Source organism: Canis lupus, chromosome 27, assembly GCF_011100685.1.
Source record: "Canis lupus familiaris isolate Mischka breed German Shepherd chromosome 27, alternate assembly UU_Cfam_GSD_1.0, whole genome shotgun sequence".
NCBI classification, from domain to species: domain Eukaryota; kingdom Metazoa; phylum Chordata; class Mammalia; order Carnivora; family Canidae; genus Canis; species Canis lupus.
This window is the reverse complement of record NC_049248.1, coordinates 21,009,840-21,028,934: the sequence shown is the minus strand read 5'-3', so window position 1 is coordinate 21,028,934 and position 19,095 is coordinate 21,009,840. Positions and strand designations below refer to the sequence as shown.

At 37.1% G+C, this 19,095-nt stretch overlaps 1 protein-coding gene across 1 annotated transcript in view; it reads left to right on the top strand.

Annotated features, from left to right (window-relative positions):
* Positions 1-10,428: 10,428 nt before the first annotated feature.
* Positions 10,429-19,095, top strand: part of GYS2 (glycogen synthase 2) — a 49,751-nt gene continuing 41,084 nt past the window's right edge. Inside the window, exon 1 of the mRNA XM_038576155.1 lies at positions 10,429-10,862. Coding sequence (XP_038432083.1) covers positions 10,742-10,862 — 121 coding nt within the window. The 5' untranslated portion in view covers positions 10,429-10,741. The remainder of the gene's footprint in view (positions 10,863-19,095) is intronic.

Below are 19,095 nucleotides of genomic sequence, written 5' to 3'. Positions count from 1 at the left end.
AGATTCTATTAAATGTAACACTATACTCTGCCTCTCTCTCTCTCTCTCTGTAACTATCATAAATAAATAAAAATTTAAAAAAAAAATGTAACACTATATAAGGTATTTTCATTGTATACCACGTAATAATCATTATTATAAGAAGTAAATTCTGTGTCCCTTTTCAAGTCCACAGAACAGGTTGTTTCTGAATATACACTGAATCTGAATCTAACATCAAGACATGTGTTTCCTTATTTCTAGATTATTAACTTGAAACCCATAGGAGCTAATGATGAAAGAACCATCATTCTTTTTACAAATCCTGTATTACTTCTTGCTCAGATAATAGAGGACAGACTTTACAATGTTAAAACCAATAGATTTAACTGGGTGATATGGAGGCAAAACAAATTCTTATATCCCTAGAAGACAGATTAATTTAACTTATTTTAAAACAACCAAGAAATTGCATTTTTAGAAATCAGAGAAGAACAGACATACAGGTGATAAGATCATTCTGAATCTGGTTTGGAATGAAAACAATTCTCTAAGAAATATAGAAAACCCTGAGGTTTTGAAGGGTTAAATAACATGGAATTTTTCTCCCAAGGGGGAAAAAATCAGACAGTGATGACAACTCACTTCTCAGGTTATCTCTTGTTTGTTCTAGTGACATGGTATTTGCCACTAGCATTACAAAACACTCACGGTTGCCAGGCAAGTCCTCTTAGCAATGAGGAACTAAAAGGCTGCCTGGAAATTGTGACTCCCACCTGACACCAGGCAGCTGGTGCTTTCAATTCATGCCAAAGACTTAAATGGTCCTTTCTAATCAGCTACATAATTCTAAGAACAATGCACAGGATATTTTTAACAACAGACAAAAATAACACATATATATTAGCCAAGGGCTTTGCAAGGAGACATCATGAGCCTACTTAAGATTTAAAGATTTATTACACTTTGTTTCTATCCCTAATAATGGTGTGGGGCATGAGAGAAAGAAGTATGCTCACATAATGCTTGACACAAGCAGACTTTTCATGAAAATTAGCTCAACTGCATATTAATGGAATAAATTTTTAGGTTAAAAGACCTATTTTATACATAAATATCAAATTTATGAAAGATCCATAGGAACACACTTCTGTATGTTTTGAACACGTTGCAAGCTCAGTAATATATTTACATCTGAGTTTATTTTATGTATGTATGTATTTATTTTAGAGAGGGAGAGAGAGATGGAGGGGAAGGAGGAGCAGAAGGAGAAGAAGAGGGAATCTTAAGCAGACTACATACCCAGCCTGGATCCTGACTCGGCTGAATCTCACAATCCGGAGATCACAATCTGAACCAAAAGTCAAGATTTGGACATTTGACTGACTGAGCCACACCTACTTACATCGTTTCTAAGTGTTTTACTTAAACATTTTCCTCTATACCTCAACCTATGTAATAAATAGTAAGGTCATTTAAATTTTAATAATAAAAATATATTTAGACACAGAAAACTCTCTTATTTTTATTTTAAAGATTTTATTTATTTTAGAGACAGAGCACACATGTGAAAAGCAAGCAGGGCAGGGTTGGAGAAGGAGCAGAGTGGGAGGGAATGAGAATCTGAAACAGATTTCATAATCAGCACTGAGCCCTACAGGAGCTCAATCCTACAACCAGGAGATCATGACCTGAGCTGAAACCAAAAGTCAGATGCTTAACTGACTGAGCCATACAGTTGTCTCTGACACATAAAAACTTTTTAAAGATAAAAACAAAAGCTCTAGAGAAATTGACTTTGCTGCTTATTTTGTGAGCATCAAAAACGGAATAAGAGGGCAGCCGTGGTGGCTTGGTGGTTCAGCACTGCCTTCAGCCCAGAGCCTGATCCTGGAGACCCGGGATCGAATCCCAAGTCAGGCTCCCTGCATGGAGACTGCTTCTCCCTCTGCCTGTGTTTCTGCCTCTCTCTCTCTCTCTCTCTCTCTCTCTCTCTTTCTCTATGTCTCTAATAAATAAATAAAATCTTTAAAAAAATGGAATAGGAGCAATGATGTCCTGTCTCATGTGAATATATTTGAGACAGATTCATACTATATGGAGTTTTACTTATGATGCTATTGAGTTTTAACTTTGTTCCTAAATATCTTTTACCCTTGTTCTTCTTTTTTTAAAGATTTATCTATTTATTATTTGAGGCTAGGGAAGGAGCAGAGGAAGAGAGAGAAGAGAATGCCAAGCAGATTCCCTCTCTAGCACAGAGCCCCATACAGGGCTGCATCTCATGACCATGAGATCATGACCTGAGCTTATTCTTATTTTTTTAATTGAAGTTCAATTTGCCAACATATAGTGATAACACCCAGTGCTCATCCCATCAAGTGCCCTCCTCAGTGCCTGTCACCCAGTTACCAATCCCCTGCCCACCTCCCCTTCTACAATCCTTTGTTCGTTTCCCAGAGTTAGGTGTCTTTCATGGTTTGTCACCCTCTCTAATTTTTCCCACTCATTTTTCCTCCTTCCCTTAAAATCCCTTTAACTATTTCTTATATTCCCCATATGAGTGAAACCATATGATGATTGTCCTTCTCCAATTGACTTACTTCACTCAGCATGACCCGAGCTTAAATCAGGAGTCAGTAGCTGAATTGACTAAACCACCCAGGCTCCCCTTGGTATTTCTTTTTTTTAACCCTGCATTGGAATTGTGCTATCTTCTTGTTATTGTATGTATTATTGTAAATAGTTTGAAATACTGTATAAAAGTGTATATCATGAGAAAATAAAATTGTATAAAAGCCCACAGCAAGCAAAACCTCCAGACTGACTAGTATGCTCCAGGTATCATGCGAGGGACCAGGAATCAAAGATGAAAACAAGACAATTCCACCTTCAACAGGCTTCTTGAGAAGAAACAGATGCAAACAGAAAATCGTTATAAAATGCAGCATGACAAATGTAGCCAGAGAATAGGCAGGCACAGGAGATTAAAGGAGCTTTAAGGAGGAATATCTCCTGTAAACTGAGCAAGTAGAGCCCAAGAAAACGTTGGTCTAGTGACACCTAGAGGATGAGAAAAGAGTTGGCCAACTGCAGAATGAGCAGCAGACGGACTACGCCTGCCAGAGGGGCAGGAAGAGCATTGACCAAATCAAAGCATCATGGGGAGGCTTTGACATGTAGCCTGGTGTCTCTGGAGCATTGGATTCCTGGTTCTGAGTGTTAGATGAGGAAACAGGAGCCAGTGACAGGGGCCTCCTTCCACAGCATAATCACTGGAGGAGTTGTAATGGAGCAAACCACGGAGCATCTCGAAATCTACATCTACAGTGAGTGCTAACAATATTTAGGCTATTTGAAGAGTTATGATCTTTCAGGGGTTTTGGATTTAAGAATATTGTATGCAGTAAACTGTCTAGAAAAAGATATTCATTGACATAAACATATTTTATAAAAGATAAAGACTCTCTTCCCTCCTCTTCCTCAATTCCTTAACCTGAGAACTGACCACCATGAGGCTAGCATGTATGGAGACGCTTGATGCAGGAAAGAAATGTACCATTTCCCAAAGGGGGGATTTTCCCTGAGAAGACAGTGCTCCTGGTCCTGAAAAGTGCTTTCAACTTTCTTCCATGCTAGGGCTGGGTTAGAAAATCTTGGATGTGTCTCCATATTGTTCTTTCTCTTCCTCTTTGTTTCCTTCCTTTAATCCTTTCCAAGTCTTCTATTTTTTTCCCTAGAAGAAATCCTCAGTATCTTTGCAATTTCGACATTTCAACATTATACTCATGCTTGAGCACTGAAACTTACCTAATCTTGCTTATAAGTGCCAACATCCAGAAGATTCTACCTATGCCTCCAGAAACCCATAGGCATTCATGAATCTAGTCGTTAGTTTTGATTGAGCGCATATGTACCAGGGCACTGTGAATGGAAGACAATACACATGAAGCCTCGGGGGAAAGACACTAATCAAATAATGACACGAGATACATATAATTACAAATTGCATTAAGTATTATGAAGGAAAATTGCAGGATACTAACAAGAAATTTTAACAGAGGAACCTGCCCTATTCTGGGAACCACAGAAAGCTTCCCTCAGGGACAGTTACATTGGATCTGATGGTGAAAGATAGGCAGAGCATTCCAGGAAGAGAGCACACAGCATGTACAGAGGCTATGAGGTGGAAAGGGTCATGGCCTCTGAAAGAAAAATTCAAGCAAATGAAAGAAAGCCAGTATGGTTGTGGCTCAGAGGCAAAGAGAGAGAGAGAGTTAAAAAAAAAAAAAAAAAAAGAGCTGCAGAAGTACACATTGACTGTGTTCTGCAAAATCCTGTAAGCCAGGTTTAGGATCTGAATACTTAGGCTAAGAGAGTTTGGAAGCACGTGGGTGTTTTGAGTGTGAGTGTGACTTGATCAGATTTGTATTTTCAAAAATTGCTTTAGTTTTCAATTGGCAAGAGTGGATCCCAGAAACCATTATAAGAGATGATTGTAAGTTAGCTTCAGGTGGTGGCAATGGAGAACTAGAGAAATGGGAGAAGTCTGGAGATATTTGCAAGCTACATTGATAGTACTAAGATCAACAAGCGATGGTTAGACCACAGTGGTCAGGAGTGCAGATTCTCAAGCCGGGCTGCCTTATATGAATCATTGCTCTGACACTTGTTGGCTTTGCGACTTTAAACTAGTTCATTGACCTTAGCCTTGATTTTTCACTTCTGCAAAATGGGCGTACATATTGGTACTTTCCATTCAGGATTGTTGTGAGAACACAATACTTAAAAGACTTTATAAAGCATCTGGCACACTGGCTGACACATGCCAGTTCTCTAGAAATGTTGGATATTAGGGATGGAGAAGAGAAGGAGCCAAGGAGGAATCTCAGAAATGATATCTATTGCCTTCAAACCTGGCCAAAACTGATTTAGAATGAATCATTCAGGGCATGAAATTGAGCTCTAAGCTCATAACAATCTACAGAAAATGATTATCCTTTTGCCCAGTGGGAGAGTCTTTTTTTTTTTTTTATGCCAGACTCCAACGAGGAAATCACTCTTCCTTCAACAAGTAATTAAAAACAAAAGAACATCATTTTTGCCAGGGAATGTTGACTACCAAAAGAACAAAATCACCAGCAGCTGCCCAGATATCACAGAGCACACATATTAAATTACATAAGAAATTGTTCCTTAGACAACAAGGAATTAGTAGCAACCTTCTTATGAAGCTTTGGAGATGCTCTCATTCATCATTATTTCAGGAGCTATTCCTGGAATGCCTTTAATGTGTCAGGTAATTTGCCAGGTGCAGAGATACAAAAGTGACCATGACGGACAGACAGAGTTCCTATCCGCCTAGAAGTTAATGTGGGAAAATGATGGTAAACAGAACTCAGGAATTCTTTAAAATAAAACTATGTATCTGAAATTAACAACTGGAAGAGAAGAAATAGAATTAATATAGAGTAAAAAATAAGATAAAATTAAGAAAATTTGTTGTTTCCTGTCTTGTTAATTTTCCTCATTCTCACTGGTGTGAGGTGGTATCTCATTGTGGTTTTGATTTGTATTTCCCTGATGGCAAGTGATGCGGAGCATTTTCTCATGTGAGAAGCAGCATTTTAAAAGTTTAAATGATGGATTTTGGTAGAAGTGAGTTTCTAATATTCTACACAATTAAGATAAATTTCTTAATTATATCTCACAGATTGATACATATATCTCAGTATGTCCCCAGAGTTCCTGTGGTGATGAACTGTGCTAGATATTGAACCAATAGTGAGCAAAAACCTAAAAAAAAAAATTTCTCACTTGTAGAATTCACTTAGTTTCAAACATGTAGACTTTTTGTCTTATAAAGCTATTTAGATATTTTTAAAATTCCTCATTGAGATTTACCTAGTGTGAGACAAAATACACTTTAAAAACAATTTTCAAGATCTTTTTCTATTTTTCCACAAGTATTCTTTTTTTAAGATTTATTTATTTTTTATGTTCCCCAAATGAATGAGACCATATAATGTTTGTCCTTTGAGAGGCAGAGAGAGTGAGCATGACTGGGGGGAGGGACAGAGGGACAGAGGGAGAGAATCTTCCAAGCAGACTTCATGCTGAGAGCAGAGCTCACTTGGGGGGTGGAGGGGGGGGGAAAGGTGAGGGTAACTTGATCCCAAGATTGATGAGATCATGACCTGAGTGGCAACCAGGAGTCTGACACAACTGACTGGGCCACCCAGGTGCCCTTCCACAAATATTCTTATGAAAGCTGTATGTTCTATTCCTGAATCAAGACCTGATTTTAACCAATTGCAAAGTTGAGTTTCTAATACTTTCAGAAAAAAACCAGCATCTTTGAATTTCAAACTAGACATGAATTTGATCTAGGATTTAAGGACTCAACATCAGTTTTTTTTTTAAGTTTATTTATTTTTTAGTAGTCTCTATGCCCAACATGGGGCTCAAACTCATGACCTCAAGATCATACGTTGCATGCTCTGACAGAGCCAGCCAGGCACCCTTCATCATCACTTTTTCATTGCATAATTTAACTTGTTTCTATTTGCCCATCTCTCCCCTGAAGGTAAGAACTGCTAGGCTATTTGCCAATGAGATAATTGATTGCCTGTAATTTAACTCTTCCTTGGTTATTTTAGAATTTGTATTCTGATCATTCATTTCCTGAACTTACCTGAGAGATATCTGCTCATACTACAGTTAACATTATCTTTCTTGATTGGTTCACCCTCAGGAATATGTTGCCCCCTATATTAGAATTACTATTTATCTAATTATAATATTATATGATGTATTTTCAGGGAGAAAACATTTTTTTTCAAGAATGAAGGCATTTGGGGGAAATCTGAAGTCAGGGGCACAAATCAATTCCGTTCACATTCCTTTGATGAAAAATCAGTTGCATGTCTACAGCTGGTCTCCAGAAAGCTGAGAAATGTGTTCTCAGCCAGGTGGCCATCTTCCCAGCAGGAGTGGGAAAACCAAGTTAGTACATCTTCTAAAGAGGAAGCATTCTTAAAGTTTGCTTTTATTCATGAAATAAACTTTTGGTTCTGCAAGAAAAGCTAATGTTTCTAAGTAACATCTCTAAAAAAATATGAAGGAAAAACTTTTTTCCCCATAATAATGTTAACATGCCCTGTAGATAGTAGAACAAAACTACTTTTAACCAATCATTCATTTATTCTTAATTGATTTATTCATTCATTTGTGGATTTAAATAAGTAGTTATACATGTTTGGTGAAACATTGAATTAATTTAAAGTAATAACGTGGGATCACACACACACACACACACACACACCCCAAAAATCAAACTCATGTTCTTAATCACTAAGTTATCAATATGATGAAGCATGTACTTCCACACATGCTTATCTTCATTGTACTATGTTAGGAAGGCCTCTCAAAACAAAGAAGAGAACATATTTACCATATGTAGGCTAGTGCATGGGCTTAGAAAAAAATCTTTTGGCCTTTTTTTTAATACCCCTTCTATACCTCTCCCCTCTTCTCAATCTTCCAACCTACATTAACACTAAAAGATTGTATAACCACTTATCAGGAAAGTGACTCCACAGTATTCATTGGGAACCACTTCAGTGTTATAAGAACAACGTGTTGTCTAGTCAAAGAGCAAATGGAATTGCCAATTACTTCTCTTCCAAATGTAGCACTTGAGAAATAACCCTAAATTGGTACTGTGAAAGATACGATTTTTTAAAAACTTTAAATGTGAATATAATCTGATATTAAATTTTACAATCTTTTACCTCAGAATTGTGTTTATAATAAGGCTAGGTAATGTCTAGGACTATCATGACTTTTCCTTTTGTTCTGACACCATCATATCCAGATATCCATATCTCATTTGTATTTAATGAGAACAAGCTTTTACGCCTTCTACACACAAAAGTGGAGATTTATGAGGTTGATAGAAAGAGCTAAATTAAAAAAATACATCATCTCAAGGAGACATCTGATGAACATTGATGGTAAAAGAATTATTTGAGGTCTCATGTACTGCTGGTTCCAGCAAGATTGGGAAGGTTTACCTAACAACACTGAGCCATGACATGGAAGGTAAACAGAGTAATTACCAACAGGTGTTATATCCAACAGAAAACTGATTTAGTGCAATGGCCATATCACCAGTAGAGTTTCTTTCCATTATGTTAAAAAAAAAACAAGTGAATATTACTAAACCAACCATTTTCATGACACCATTTAGGAAGGAAAACAGTTTAACACCATCACACACATTATTTGACTTGTTATCCTTGTCATATTTGGTATTTACAAACATATATATGTTTGATAAGCTTCCGCATAGTATATATACCTCCGTTTAGTATAAAATCACCGCGTAAAAATATTTGGCAATCTTGAATGTGGTGGAGAATATCAGAAAAGCAAGCCTCTACTTGGTATTTCTAACCTCCACACAAGTATCCCTGCATCTAAGTAGAGCTGGGAGAAAAGGGAATTTAACGACAGCCAGCTAATGGTCTTCTGAATTGAGACCAGGGCAGGAGGCAGATTAGCAGCTTGAGCTGGGCTGCCAATAGTCAAATTCATATATCTACATTGCGATCTCTGGATTCTGAGAAGCAGGATTTGGAAGACACTCGAGGAGGGACATGCATACATTCTCTTCTCTAACCCTCACAACATCCTCATGAGGTAAATATTATCACCCCTACGTTACAGGCTAGTAAATAGTCCAATTCTCACCGAGATAAGCCCATCTCCAAAGCCCTTATTTTTAACTATTTCAATATGCTATCTCCCTAACAGCCTTCTGGTAAACATACAACATTTGGCTTTCACTTTTGGCAGTGTTTGCTGTCATCTTTACACACTTTTGCTCCAGATTCTAATTTTTTTAACTGATTTTTTTAAAAAAATGGTCATATTGATTTTATTGAAAATTTAGTAGGAAAACTAAGGACAGGTGAACATTGACAAAAACATCACAAAATGTGATTGAACTTCTCAGGGTGACTAACTCTTTCCAGAGAGATAGGTAACTCTTTTGTCTACCTGTTCACATGAAGGCAAGGACTTGTTTACTGTTTATTAAAATACCTTCACTTTCTAGAATAGCAGCACATAGTAGGTGTTCTATAAATACATTAACTGACTCTTTTGGATATGTAGGTACAGGCTAATCAAGCCTTCAATATCCTAAAGACTTACAAGATTATACATTGTCAAAGCAGATGTGTGATTTTCTAAATGTATCTAGTGACCTCTGCTGGAATACTTACCAAGGAAACCAAATACAAGTCTTCATTTTTCCCTAATTGCCCTCTCACTTAGTTTTCATTGAATGATAAAATGTTAGTGTGAGTGTGAAATTAGGGATTAGAATTTTTGAGAGTCCTTCTCCCATCTTGGAGGAACTCCATCTGACTTTCTGTCTGAGTGACTATTCTCTTTCAACTCCCAACTCATCAGTTTGTGTTTTTAATACAAATCTTAGAGGAGAATATTCGGGAATATGGAAAACAGAGAACTTTTTCTGATTACTCTCCAAATCTTTTTTTTTATTCTCTAAATCTTATTGCATAAATTACTGCCTTTCTCTCTTTCTCCTTCTCTTTCTGTCTCTGTCTCTCTCAAACATACAGACACACACACGAAAGAAGAGGATTCACTCACATAACATAACATGGATAGATGAAGATCTATACCATGGACTTATTTAATTTAGTTCCATTTATTTCACCCCTGTTGACTCAAGGAACAATTTTGAAAATTGTATTCACCATTGAAAAGAATTGGTAAAGGGTGACCTCATGTTAGGAATCATGGGATCAAAAGAAATACATAAGTCTATTTTAGAAGGGTCGTTAGGAGATGCTATGTTGTTGACAATGCTTACTGGAAGCGAAAACCCCAAATGAGAATTGAAGACCAGGAATTTCAAAAAGTCAGAGTAATGAGAGTGGGAATGAGTGAAAAAATCATCAGGCGATCTGATTAAACTTTTGAAAACAGTTTTTTATTTTTTAATTTCCATCGGTTGGTCAAAATTATACACTTTGTATGTTATAACCAAAGACACACTGGGTTTTATACTTTTTTCATACTTTTTAATAAAAGTAATTAAGACGAGGGGAACCAAGATCTCTGCCTAACATCAAAATTTAGATGATAAGCATAGACTATAATAATTTAATGCTCTAGAAATAGGAATCAAAAGCATACTTAGGAAATTTAAAGGGATTTAAGGCACTAAAAACAGTCCCAGTGAATTCTACATGTAATCCAAAGTGGTCTATAAACTTAATAAGGGGAATTTGCAAATCTTGGATCACTTTAGAAGTGACGAAATAAGCATTGATGACTGTATGAGTCTAGGAGTTTGGTCAAAAGGACAAGGGCTAAAGGTCTGGATTTGTGTCATGCTCAGCCTATGAGGATTCCACCTTCTGAAGGAGTGCTTGCTAAGCCCCAAACCTGAGGATTATACATGTGATAGAGTTGCTCAGGTCAATACTGATTGGAGATACTGTCCTCACTGGACCTGCTCAGAAACAGGAGCTGAAAATTCCTCCTTAACCTGAGAGTTCTCTGGAAAGCACATGAGATTTCATTTGACTGGTTTATACCTGTGAGAAGTTCCGCAAGCCTGAAATCTTCCACCCTGAACTCGTACGGCTGTTGGCACACCGCTCCTGGGATCACAATTTGTTGAAAAAAGGATTCAAAAAAGTTTCAGAGAACTGGGAAAAGAATGCTCCGAGGCCGATCTCTATCTGTGACATCCCTGAGTGGGCTGCCTCAGTGGGAAGTTGAAGAGCTTCCTGTGGAGGATTTACTGCTTTTTGAAGTCGCTTGGGAAGTAACCAACAAAGGTTTGTACTACCCTGGAAGGTGGCTATTTGCCAGATTGCTGAAGAATGTATTAGGATTTCACAGGTGACTCTAGTGAGAATGAATTGGTGGTGAGTGAGGAAAGTATTCAAACTGAATATAAGTTGAGGTTACATTTAACCTTGTCTATTCCAACAGGCCACCGAGAACTTAGATGCGGCTGTGTATTGAAGGGAGAAAACGTTGAAAATATTAGTCGTTGTCAGGGAATGTGCATTTAAACTAAAATTTGAAATGCATATTATGGCCAAACAGAAATGAAAGGCTACTATTACTCTTTTGGTTTTATGCTTTCTGTCAACAAAAAAGCATAACCAAGTACTTTAGTTTAGGGAGAACCACATGTGATTGGGACTCTTTACAAACCTTAATGCCATGCACCATTAAAGATGGTACAAAATACTTATTAATAATGTTGCCAATAATTCATGACCAGCTTGGAATTAAAGTTCTAACCTACTAGCTGCTCAGAAAACATTACACAGGGCTCCTATTAAGAAGAATGAGAGAATTTCAAACTTAGAGGAATTTATTTGGCACCAGTTCTGATTTTCACCTTATGCTAAGTATTCAAAGTTCATAAAATGCAGCAAATTTTTTATAAAATTAATAATAGCATACAATCAGAATAAAAAAATAAATCCTGCCTTGGTAGAAATGCAGGAATGAATGTGAGAGAACAAAGCAGGCTTCTTCTCTGTAGTGTGGAAGCAAAGAGAATAGAAACCTTATTACAGAGAAGTGTTTTGTGAAGAGCTGTTTCTAATGTTCTTTTCCTAGTCACCTGGTGTTTAAAATGCCCAAAGTTCCTGGGAATGGAGTCATCTCTATTATACATAAATCCCAGTCTACGACTTGAAATGAAGGTTTTTTTCTACAGAGCAGGCAGGAACTCAAGGATATAGCTTATTGGTGGAAAAACCGGGGTGGGGGGGGGGATTTTTAGACCAGAGCCCCTGCGTGAGTTCCAGTACCTGAACAGAGTCCCTTCTCCTTCCTTCTCTCCTCCTTTTCTCTCCATCTAGCAAACATTAATGGAGCATTGTCTCCCAGTGCTAGGAACACCCTGGCAAACACTGTTATTCCATGGAGCTTATATCCTGGCGACGCACAGGCTGATCTCAGGGCCCAGAATGGTGACTGGTGGGCAGAAAATGCTCCATGGATTTTTTTTTCTTTGGAATGAAGAACAAATACATTTTGTTTTCAGCCCTACATGCCTTTGAACCAATTTTCTTGCTTTTCCCATACAAGGGAAAGGAAATTGTTTTATGGAGAAGAGAACCACGATGTGATTTATCCAATTGACATCATCTCCAGCATATCTTTATGCTGATATTTATTACAGTCTGATAGTTTAGAAATTTTTATATAAAAGGACAACTATTGTGTTCATCCCTGACAATACACTGACACTATAAATACAGTTTTTAAAAACATTACTTTTATCTCCCCGCAGTTCATGGCAGTGATATGCGGCATCTTAGAATCCAACTCCTCTATTTCAAAGATGAAATGGATGCCTCAGGCTTAGATGATCAAGCAAATGTCAGGGCTGGAACTAGCATTTAGGTCTTCTTCAAACTCACTTCTCTTTTTTACTACCACACAAAAATTAAAAATTAAAATCATTGCCTAAGGAAATGTCCTATAGATGAAAGAACATAGGACTTGCAATCAAAGGCCATAAATTTCTAAGACTTTGAAAAAAATTATTTAAATCATCTGAATATCAAGTTTCTTCTTGAATGAAACTAATGTAACATGATCCAGCTCTCTTATAATGTTTCATGGCAAGCAAGGAACTCTATTCAGATCCAAAAAAACAAAAGATTTCTTACAGAAAAAAAAATCCCTTTCTGCCATAATCTTGCCAATGAACAATGAATATGTGTAAAATATAACAAACTAGAGAGTCACAGTTAAATTATTGGATATTCATTCTCAGACTTCAAATAACACTTTCCACTTGTTCATATTACCCTTGACATCTATTGCTTTTATTCATTTAAACATTTATTATTGCTCTTCATTTATTATTCAATAAATATTCATCAAGTGTTGATTTATTAGATGTCAGGCACTGGAAATTGAAGGAGATAGAGCTTAACAATGCAGAACTGATCCCCAGTCTTCCAGAATCTACAAACTTGCAGGTAGAGACTGAACATGCAATTAGAATCAAATGTGATACAGTAAGAATGAAAGAACACGATGCTCGAAGACTATACACTGGGGGCAGGGGATGGAGGTATCTACCTAATTTGAGGTTAGGAGATGAAACTTCTGTAAGGAAGAGACAGTTGAACTGACACGTGGAGGATAAATAGGCACTGGAAAAAGATGATGGAGGAAGGATAGAGACGGTTCAGTGTTCTTTGTGAAGGAGCGGGATGTGCCAAGATGCAGAGGTGAGAAAGTGTACTCTGTTCAAAGATCTGAGGGAAGCTAAGAGAGGGAAAGGAGTGGAGGGTGAGAGCAGATGGGAGTGACCAGCAGGGGGGAGTTTGTGAAATTTATGATTAATGATAGGAAGCCATTGAATTTCTAAATAGTGGGAAGTGCTAACTTAGGGTGTGTTTTTGAAAAAGCACTGTTACTAGTTGGGTGAGAGGATGCAGGAAAGTAGCAGACAAGTTAGAGACTGTGGCATGATCTAGGATGGAGAGTTTTGCCCAAATGTTAGAAATAAAAAGGTTTATTTTCTCTGATCTGCCCAAATCATGGTAGACTACACAATATTTGTATTATATTAAGGATATCTGAGATTAAAAAGACTTTAGTGAATATTGTCACAATTAATGATTATTAATTTAATACATGTGAGTAATTCTGAAGTATAGTCACTAAATGAATGCTTCTTTTTAAAATTTTACTAAAAATAGGGGCGCCTGAGTGGTTCAGTCGGTTAAGTGACCAACTCTGGGTTTCAGCTTAGTTCATGATCTCAGGCTCCTGGGATCAAGCCCTGTGTGAGGCTGAGTGCTGGGTGTGGTGTGGAATCTGCTTGGGATTCTTTCTCTCCCTCTGCCTCTCCCCTCCCACCCCCATGCACTCACACACTCTCTCTCTAAAAAAAAAAAAAAAAAAAAAAAAAAAAAAAAAAAAAATTATTAAACGCAATTCATTTTAGCCCTAGGCCAACATGTAATATAATACATATAATACTTCTATTTTCTTCCTTCTCAAAACGGATACCATAGCTCTGGGTCACATGGTATGAAAGGCATATGGAAAAACTCAGAAAACTACAATCAAGATGGTATGATAGAAACTGATTATAACTGTGAGTCTGCTATTCTGAGGCGGGAGTTCTGAAGGTTGGACCTTGATACAAGTGGGCTTCAAAGAGTTTGTAAACTTTTAAAATTATATCTGAAAGTGGTTTGTGTACGTCCTCCTTTGGAGAAGAGGACTGAATGCTTTCATCAGATTTCCAAAAGCCTCAGTGACTGATGTGAGAACCACTGCTCTCAAGTTCCCCAAACCCTGGGTTCCTTTTTGTTAACCAGAAATGCAAGTGCCAAAATAAAAAAGCTATTTCCACTAAGTACTGTTTTTTAAATGGCTTTTCTCTAGGGCAGAATAGAAAGGATTCCACCTTCCCCAAGACCTAAAGATATTTATCTTTCCGTGATACCACTCATTTTCTCCCTCTGACCCTCCCACCTACCACTCTTAAAAATCTATGAATACTTTACTCCAGATAGTTACTTGCAGTCTTGCTGTCTACAGCCTGTGGACTCTGGGGTCAGACTTTGGGGATTGGAATCCCAACTCCATCATTACCTGTATGATGTTGGATGGGTCTCACAGCCTCTATGTGCCTCAGTTTCTCTATTTAAAAATGAAGATAATAATAGCACCTACCTATAATGGGGTTGTGAAAACTAAAAGAAATGTCAACTGTAAATCTCTTAGAACAGTGCCCCACACTTAGCAAATGCCTTGTAGGTGTTAGCTTATGATTATTTCTTCATAAAACTCATTCATCAAATGAAGAAGTTGGATCATTCATTTTCATACTGCCTTTCACTTTGAGCAATTCCATCCTTCTGTTTTTAAATGCAAAAGCCAAGAGGGGGGAAAGATATGGATCCGGGTTACAGTAAGTAGGGGTCAAGTTTCCTTTGCCTGGCATGAATATGTGGTGGCCATGTCAGTGGCATCCCAAGCTTCACCATATGAAACATAATCTATGCAAAACCCATGCTTGGTACACACATATCTTCAAGATGAGCACTAGTCTCTTCATTTCTTTTTCATCCAAATTACCATGTCTGAGCCCCTCCTGTCTAAAACATCTAGAGTTACCACTGTGGTATAATCAGGGTGGGAGGTATCTACAGTTTTGCTTTAAGTATGTCATCTCCCACTGCCCAAGACTGCAGATGCTTCATTTTGAATCACAGACCCAGCAAAGCTCTAGACACATAAACATTTGTTGACCATTGTTGCCAGTAGTAACATTTAGTCTTTCCTATCAGGTTTGCTACCTCAGAGAATGATGTCTAAGGGTAAAATGACTACCACTGTTCTACTGTTCTGTCTCCTTGAGACAGGAGGGCCAGATTAGTAGCTCTGTACACTGAAGTCATATAACTTCCCAATTCTGCAACTTTTAAGCATTTAAAAAAGTGATGATTATCCCAGTTTATATATAAAATATAGTCAACCCTTGAACAACTCAATTATGAAGTGAATGGGTCCACTTATATGCAGATTTTTTTCAATAAATACAGTACTGTAAATGTATTTTCTCTGCTTCATGATTTCTTAAACAACATTTTCTTTTCCGGGGATCCCTGGGTGACTCAGCGGTTTAATGCCTACCTTTGGCCCAGGGCGCTATCCTGGAGTCCCGGGATCGAGTCCCACATCAGATTCCCTGCATGGAGCCTGCTTCTCCCTCCTCCTGTGTCTCTGCCTCTCTCTCTCTCTCTATGTCTATCATAAATAAATAAATAAATCTTAAAAAAAATTTATTTTCCGAGCTTATTTTATTGTAAGAAGACAGTATAAAATACATATAGCATACACACATGTGTTGTTTCTGTTATCAGTAAGGTTTCGGGTCAATAGTAGGCTATTAGAAGTGAAGTTTTTGGGGAGTCAAAACTTGTATGTGGATTTTATTCTGCATGCGGTGTTGGCACCCCTAACCACCACATTGTTCAAGGGTCAAATGTATATCCTTGCTATACATAATATATATTTAGAATAATACACAATATATTATATGTATTATAATATATTATATGTATGTGTGTGCATGAGTATATATGTATATACATGTGTGTGTGTGTGTGTGTGTCTGTGTGTGTGTGTGTAGCCTTATTTTAGCTGGTATCCACATTCTATAATGCTTTGGAATCCAGATTTTAGCAATATCAGCAGTGTTTCTAGATGAAAACTTGGGGTTTTTGCTATCTCCATGGCATATGCCATGGGACCTCATCTTTTCTTTCTTATGAAAGGCCTGATACTTTGCCCTCACACGAAAGATAGCTCCCATGCTGTTGCAGGAAAATATAGATCAATAAGATACAAAGTACATGTTTGAAAGTGAAGGGCAAGTCCAAATTCAATGACCTACACTGGTAAAACAATAATTCATTAAAAAATATGTGTTGGGGAACCTCTGGCTTATACTCCAAATTTGAAAATAGGAATGACCCTATTTCTATGCCATTTTACCTATGATTAGCATGCCAGGAGAGGAGATTGGGGTAAGTTTGGTATCCAGACAAAGTTAAATGCTAAGGGCAAGTAGTTGGCATACAAATATGGGGAGGACAGAAAGAACATAAAATGGAGCTTGCATATGAAATAGTGGTAAGATGATCTCCTCCCAAAAAGTCTGTACATGAAGGAGTCTAGGGGGGAATGATTCATTTACCATTAGGCCTCAACCAATATAGGATTGACTCTTTTTAAAAATTTTATGTTTTTATTCCTGATAGACTGAAAGAATGTATCCATAGTATTTATGAACACTCTAAGGCTAGCTGGGGACTATCGCTATCAAGTTTGAAGGCCTCAAATGGGAAAAAGAAGAAGCGAATTAACCAACAGTGTTTAACTTTGCATTTCAATTTCCACATCTAATCATTCTTTTTTTTTTTTTTGAGTAAAAAATTTCTCTTCTCCTTTTTGTCCTTCAGCAAATAAAAATATGCTTGCATTTACTCAAGTGTATTTGAATTTGAAACACATAGTTTAACAAACAAGGATGTCCTAAGATCTCTGGGCAACATACATAGTTGCAAATAAAAGAGTTTTAAGAATAGAAATGTGAATCAGGCAATATAAATATGTGCCATCAGAATCTGGTAACATAACCCCCTGATAAAATAAAGGTGAAGGAAATAAGTCTACAGAAGAAATTATTTGAAAATTTTGCCTTTGCATGGATAGTAAGTATGAATAAAGCTGGGATCCCTGGGTGGCGCAGCGGTTTGGCGCCTGCCTTTGGCCCAGGGCGCGATCCTGGAGACCCAGGATCGAATCCCACATCAGGCTCCCGGTGCATGGAGCCTGCTTCTCCCTCTGCCTATGTCTCTGCCTCTCTCTCTCTCTTTCTCTCTCTGTGACTATCATAAATAAATAAAAAAAAAATTAAAAAAAAAAGCTTATATATGTTTAAATATGTTGCTAAGATGTGACTCATATATACTTTAAAGAAAAATCTTTTGATTGTTCTTGCAAATTATTTCTCTAAATTTGTTTTCCTCAACAAATGGTTTTGACAGTTCATAAAATTTTCTGGAATTTGGAGAAATATTTAGGCATACTTGATGCTGGCATCAATTTATGTAGCCTCAGATTCATTATTGATTACGTAAGTGAATCACGTTTTTCCTGGTCTAGTCTAGAAGCCTCTGCTTGCAGGGTTTACAAATCATCTTCACATGTCCCATGCTGCTCTCATCACCTGCCATCTGAGTTGTGATTGAATGTTCTTATCGTTCTTTGTTCAAGTGATAGTTTTAAGTTTCTTTAAATTTTCCATAATCACAAAGTCTTTTCTTAGACATGAAGTTCTTAAAGACGGTAAGTTTATGTAGGCTCATGTTAAAATTGTTTGCATGTAATAATTGCATGTTGTGAGTTATATTAACTCTACCATTTTATGAATTAATGAATCTTATTACTTATATAATAGTGCCAACATTTGCATTTTGTGGCTTATCTCTTAAATAGCAATTTATCACAAAGTATATTTTGAGTGGTTTGGGCTTAACAAAAAATTTGCAGATGGCAAATTCTAGCTTTTGGCCATAGATTGTGATTATTGGTATGACTTACTATTTAAAGCCTAAATTACTGAAACAATGTAAGAGATGCAATTGCTATCGACCTATATATCCTGATGAATTGAAATAACTTATGAAAACTCATAGTAAAAATGGGAACCTTTTTTTTTTTTTAATACACAAGTAATAAAATCACTCTAGGAAACGGAAATAAAGATTGGTGCCAGGATCTGTTTGGCTCTGGAATTTCACACAGCATTTCTTGAGTTGTTTTCTCACCTATTGCCCATGGACTGAGAATTGCTCAAGAAATTGATTCAGACCATTTTCATATTGTCACACAAGATGGTTGCTTAGAGCCAGCACAAGATATCCTCCCAAAGTTTACTGAGGTCTTCTTCTCCTTGGTCCTCCTGCCTAGCTGTGGCCTCTCAAACCTTTCCTTTTAAATGCCTATTACTCTCCACTTGCACGCTATGCTTTCAACTTAGGATCGTGGCTCTAACTCTACTCTTTGCCTAAAAAGTTCTTCCCCATGATAGCTGCTTGCCTCATTTCTTCACCCTTTTAAATACTTACTCAAATACCACCTTTTCAATGAGCCCTAGTCTGTGATACTGCTGCTACAACCTGTCTTTTGCCCCTAAACTAAGTAATATTTTATTCCCGCTGAACAGATGAGCTAATGGAGCCTTAGATTGAGTTAACTAGTTCAATTTAAGTTGTTCCAAATTTTTCAGTATGAAAATGCTTCCATAAATATCCTAATACACATATCTTTTAGCATTCTTATTTCCCCGAATGATTTTCTAGATGTAGACATGCTGAATCCAGAGTATCCATGTTTTTCTAGAGTATACGTATTTTTTGGCTCTGTGTTTTATTTTTTTTAAGAATTTATTTATTTATTTTACAGAGAGAGAGAGAGAGAGCAAGCACAAGCAGAGGGAGCAGCAGA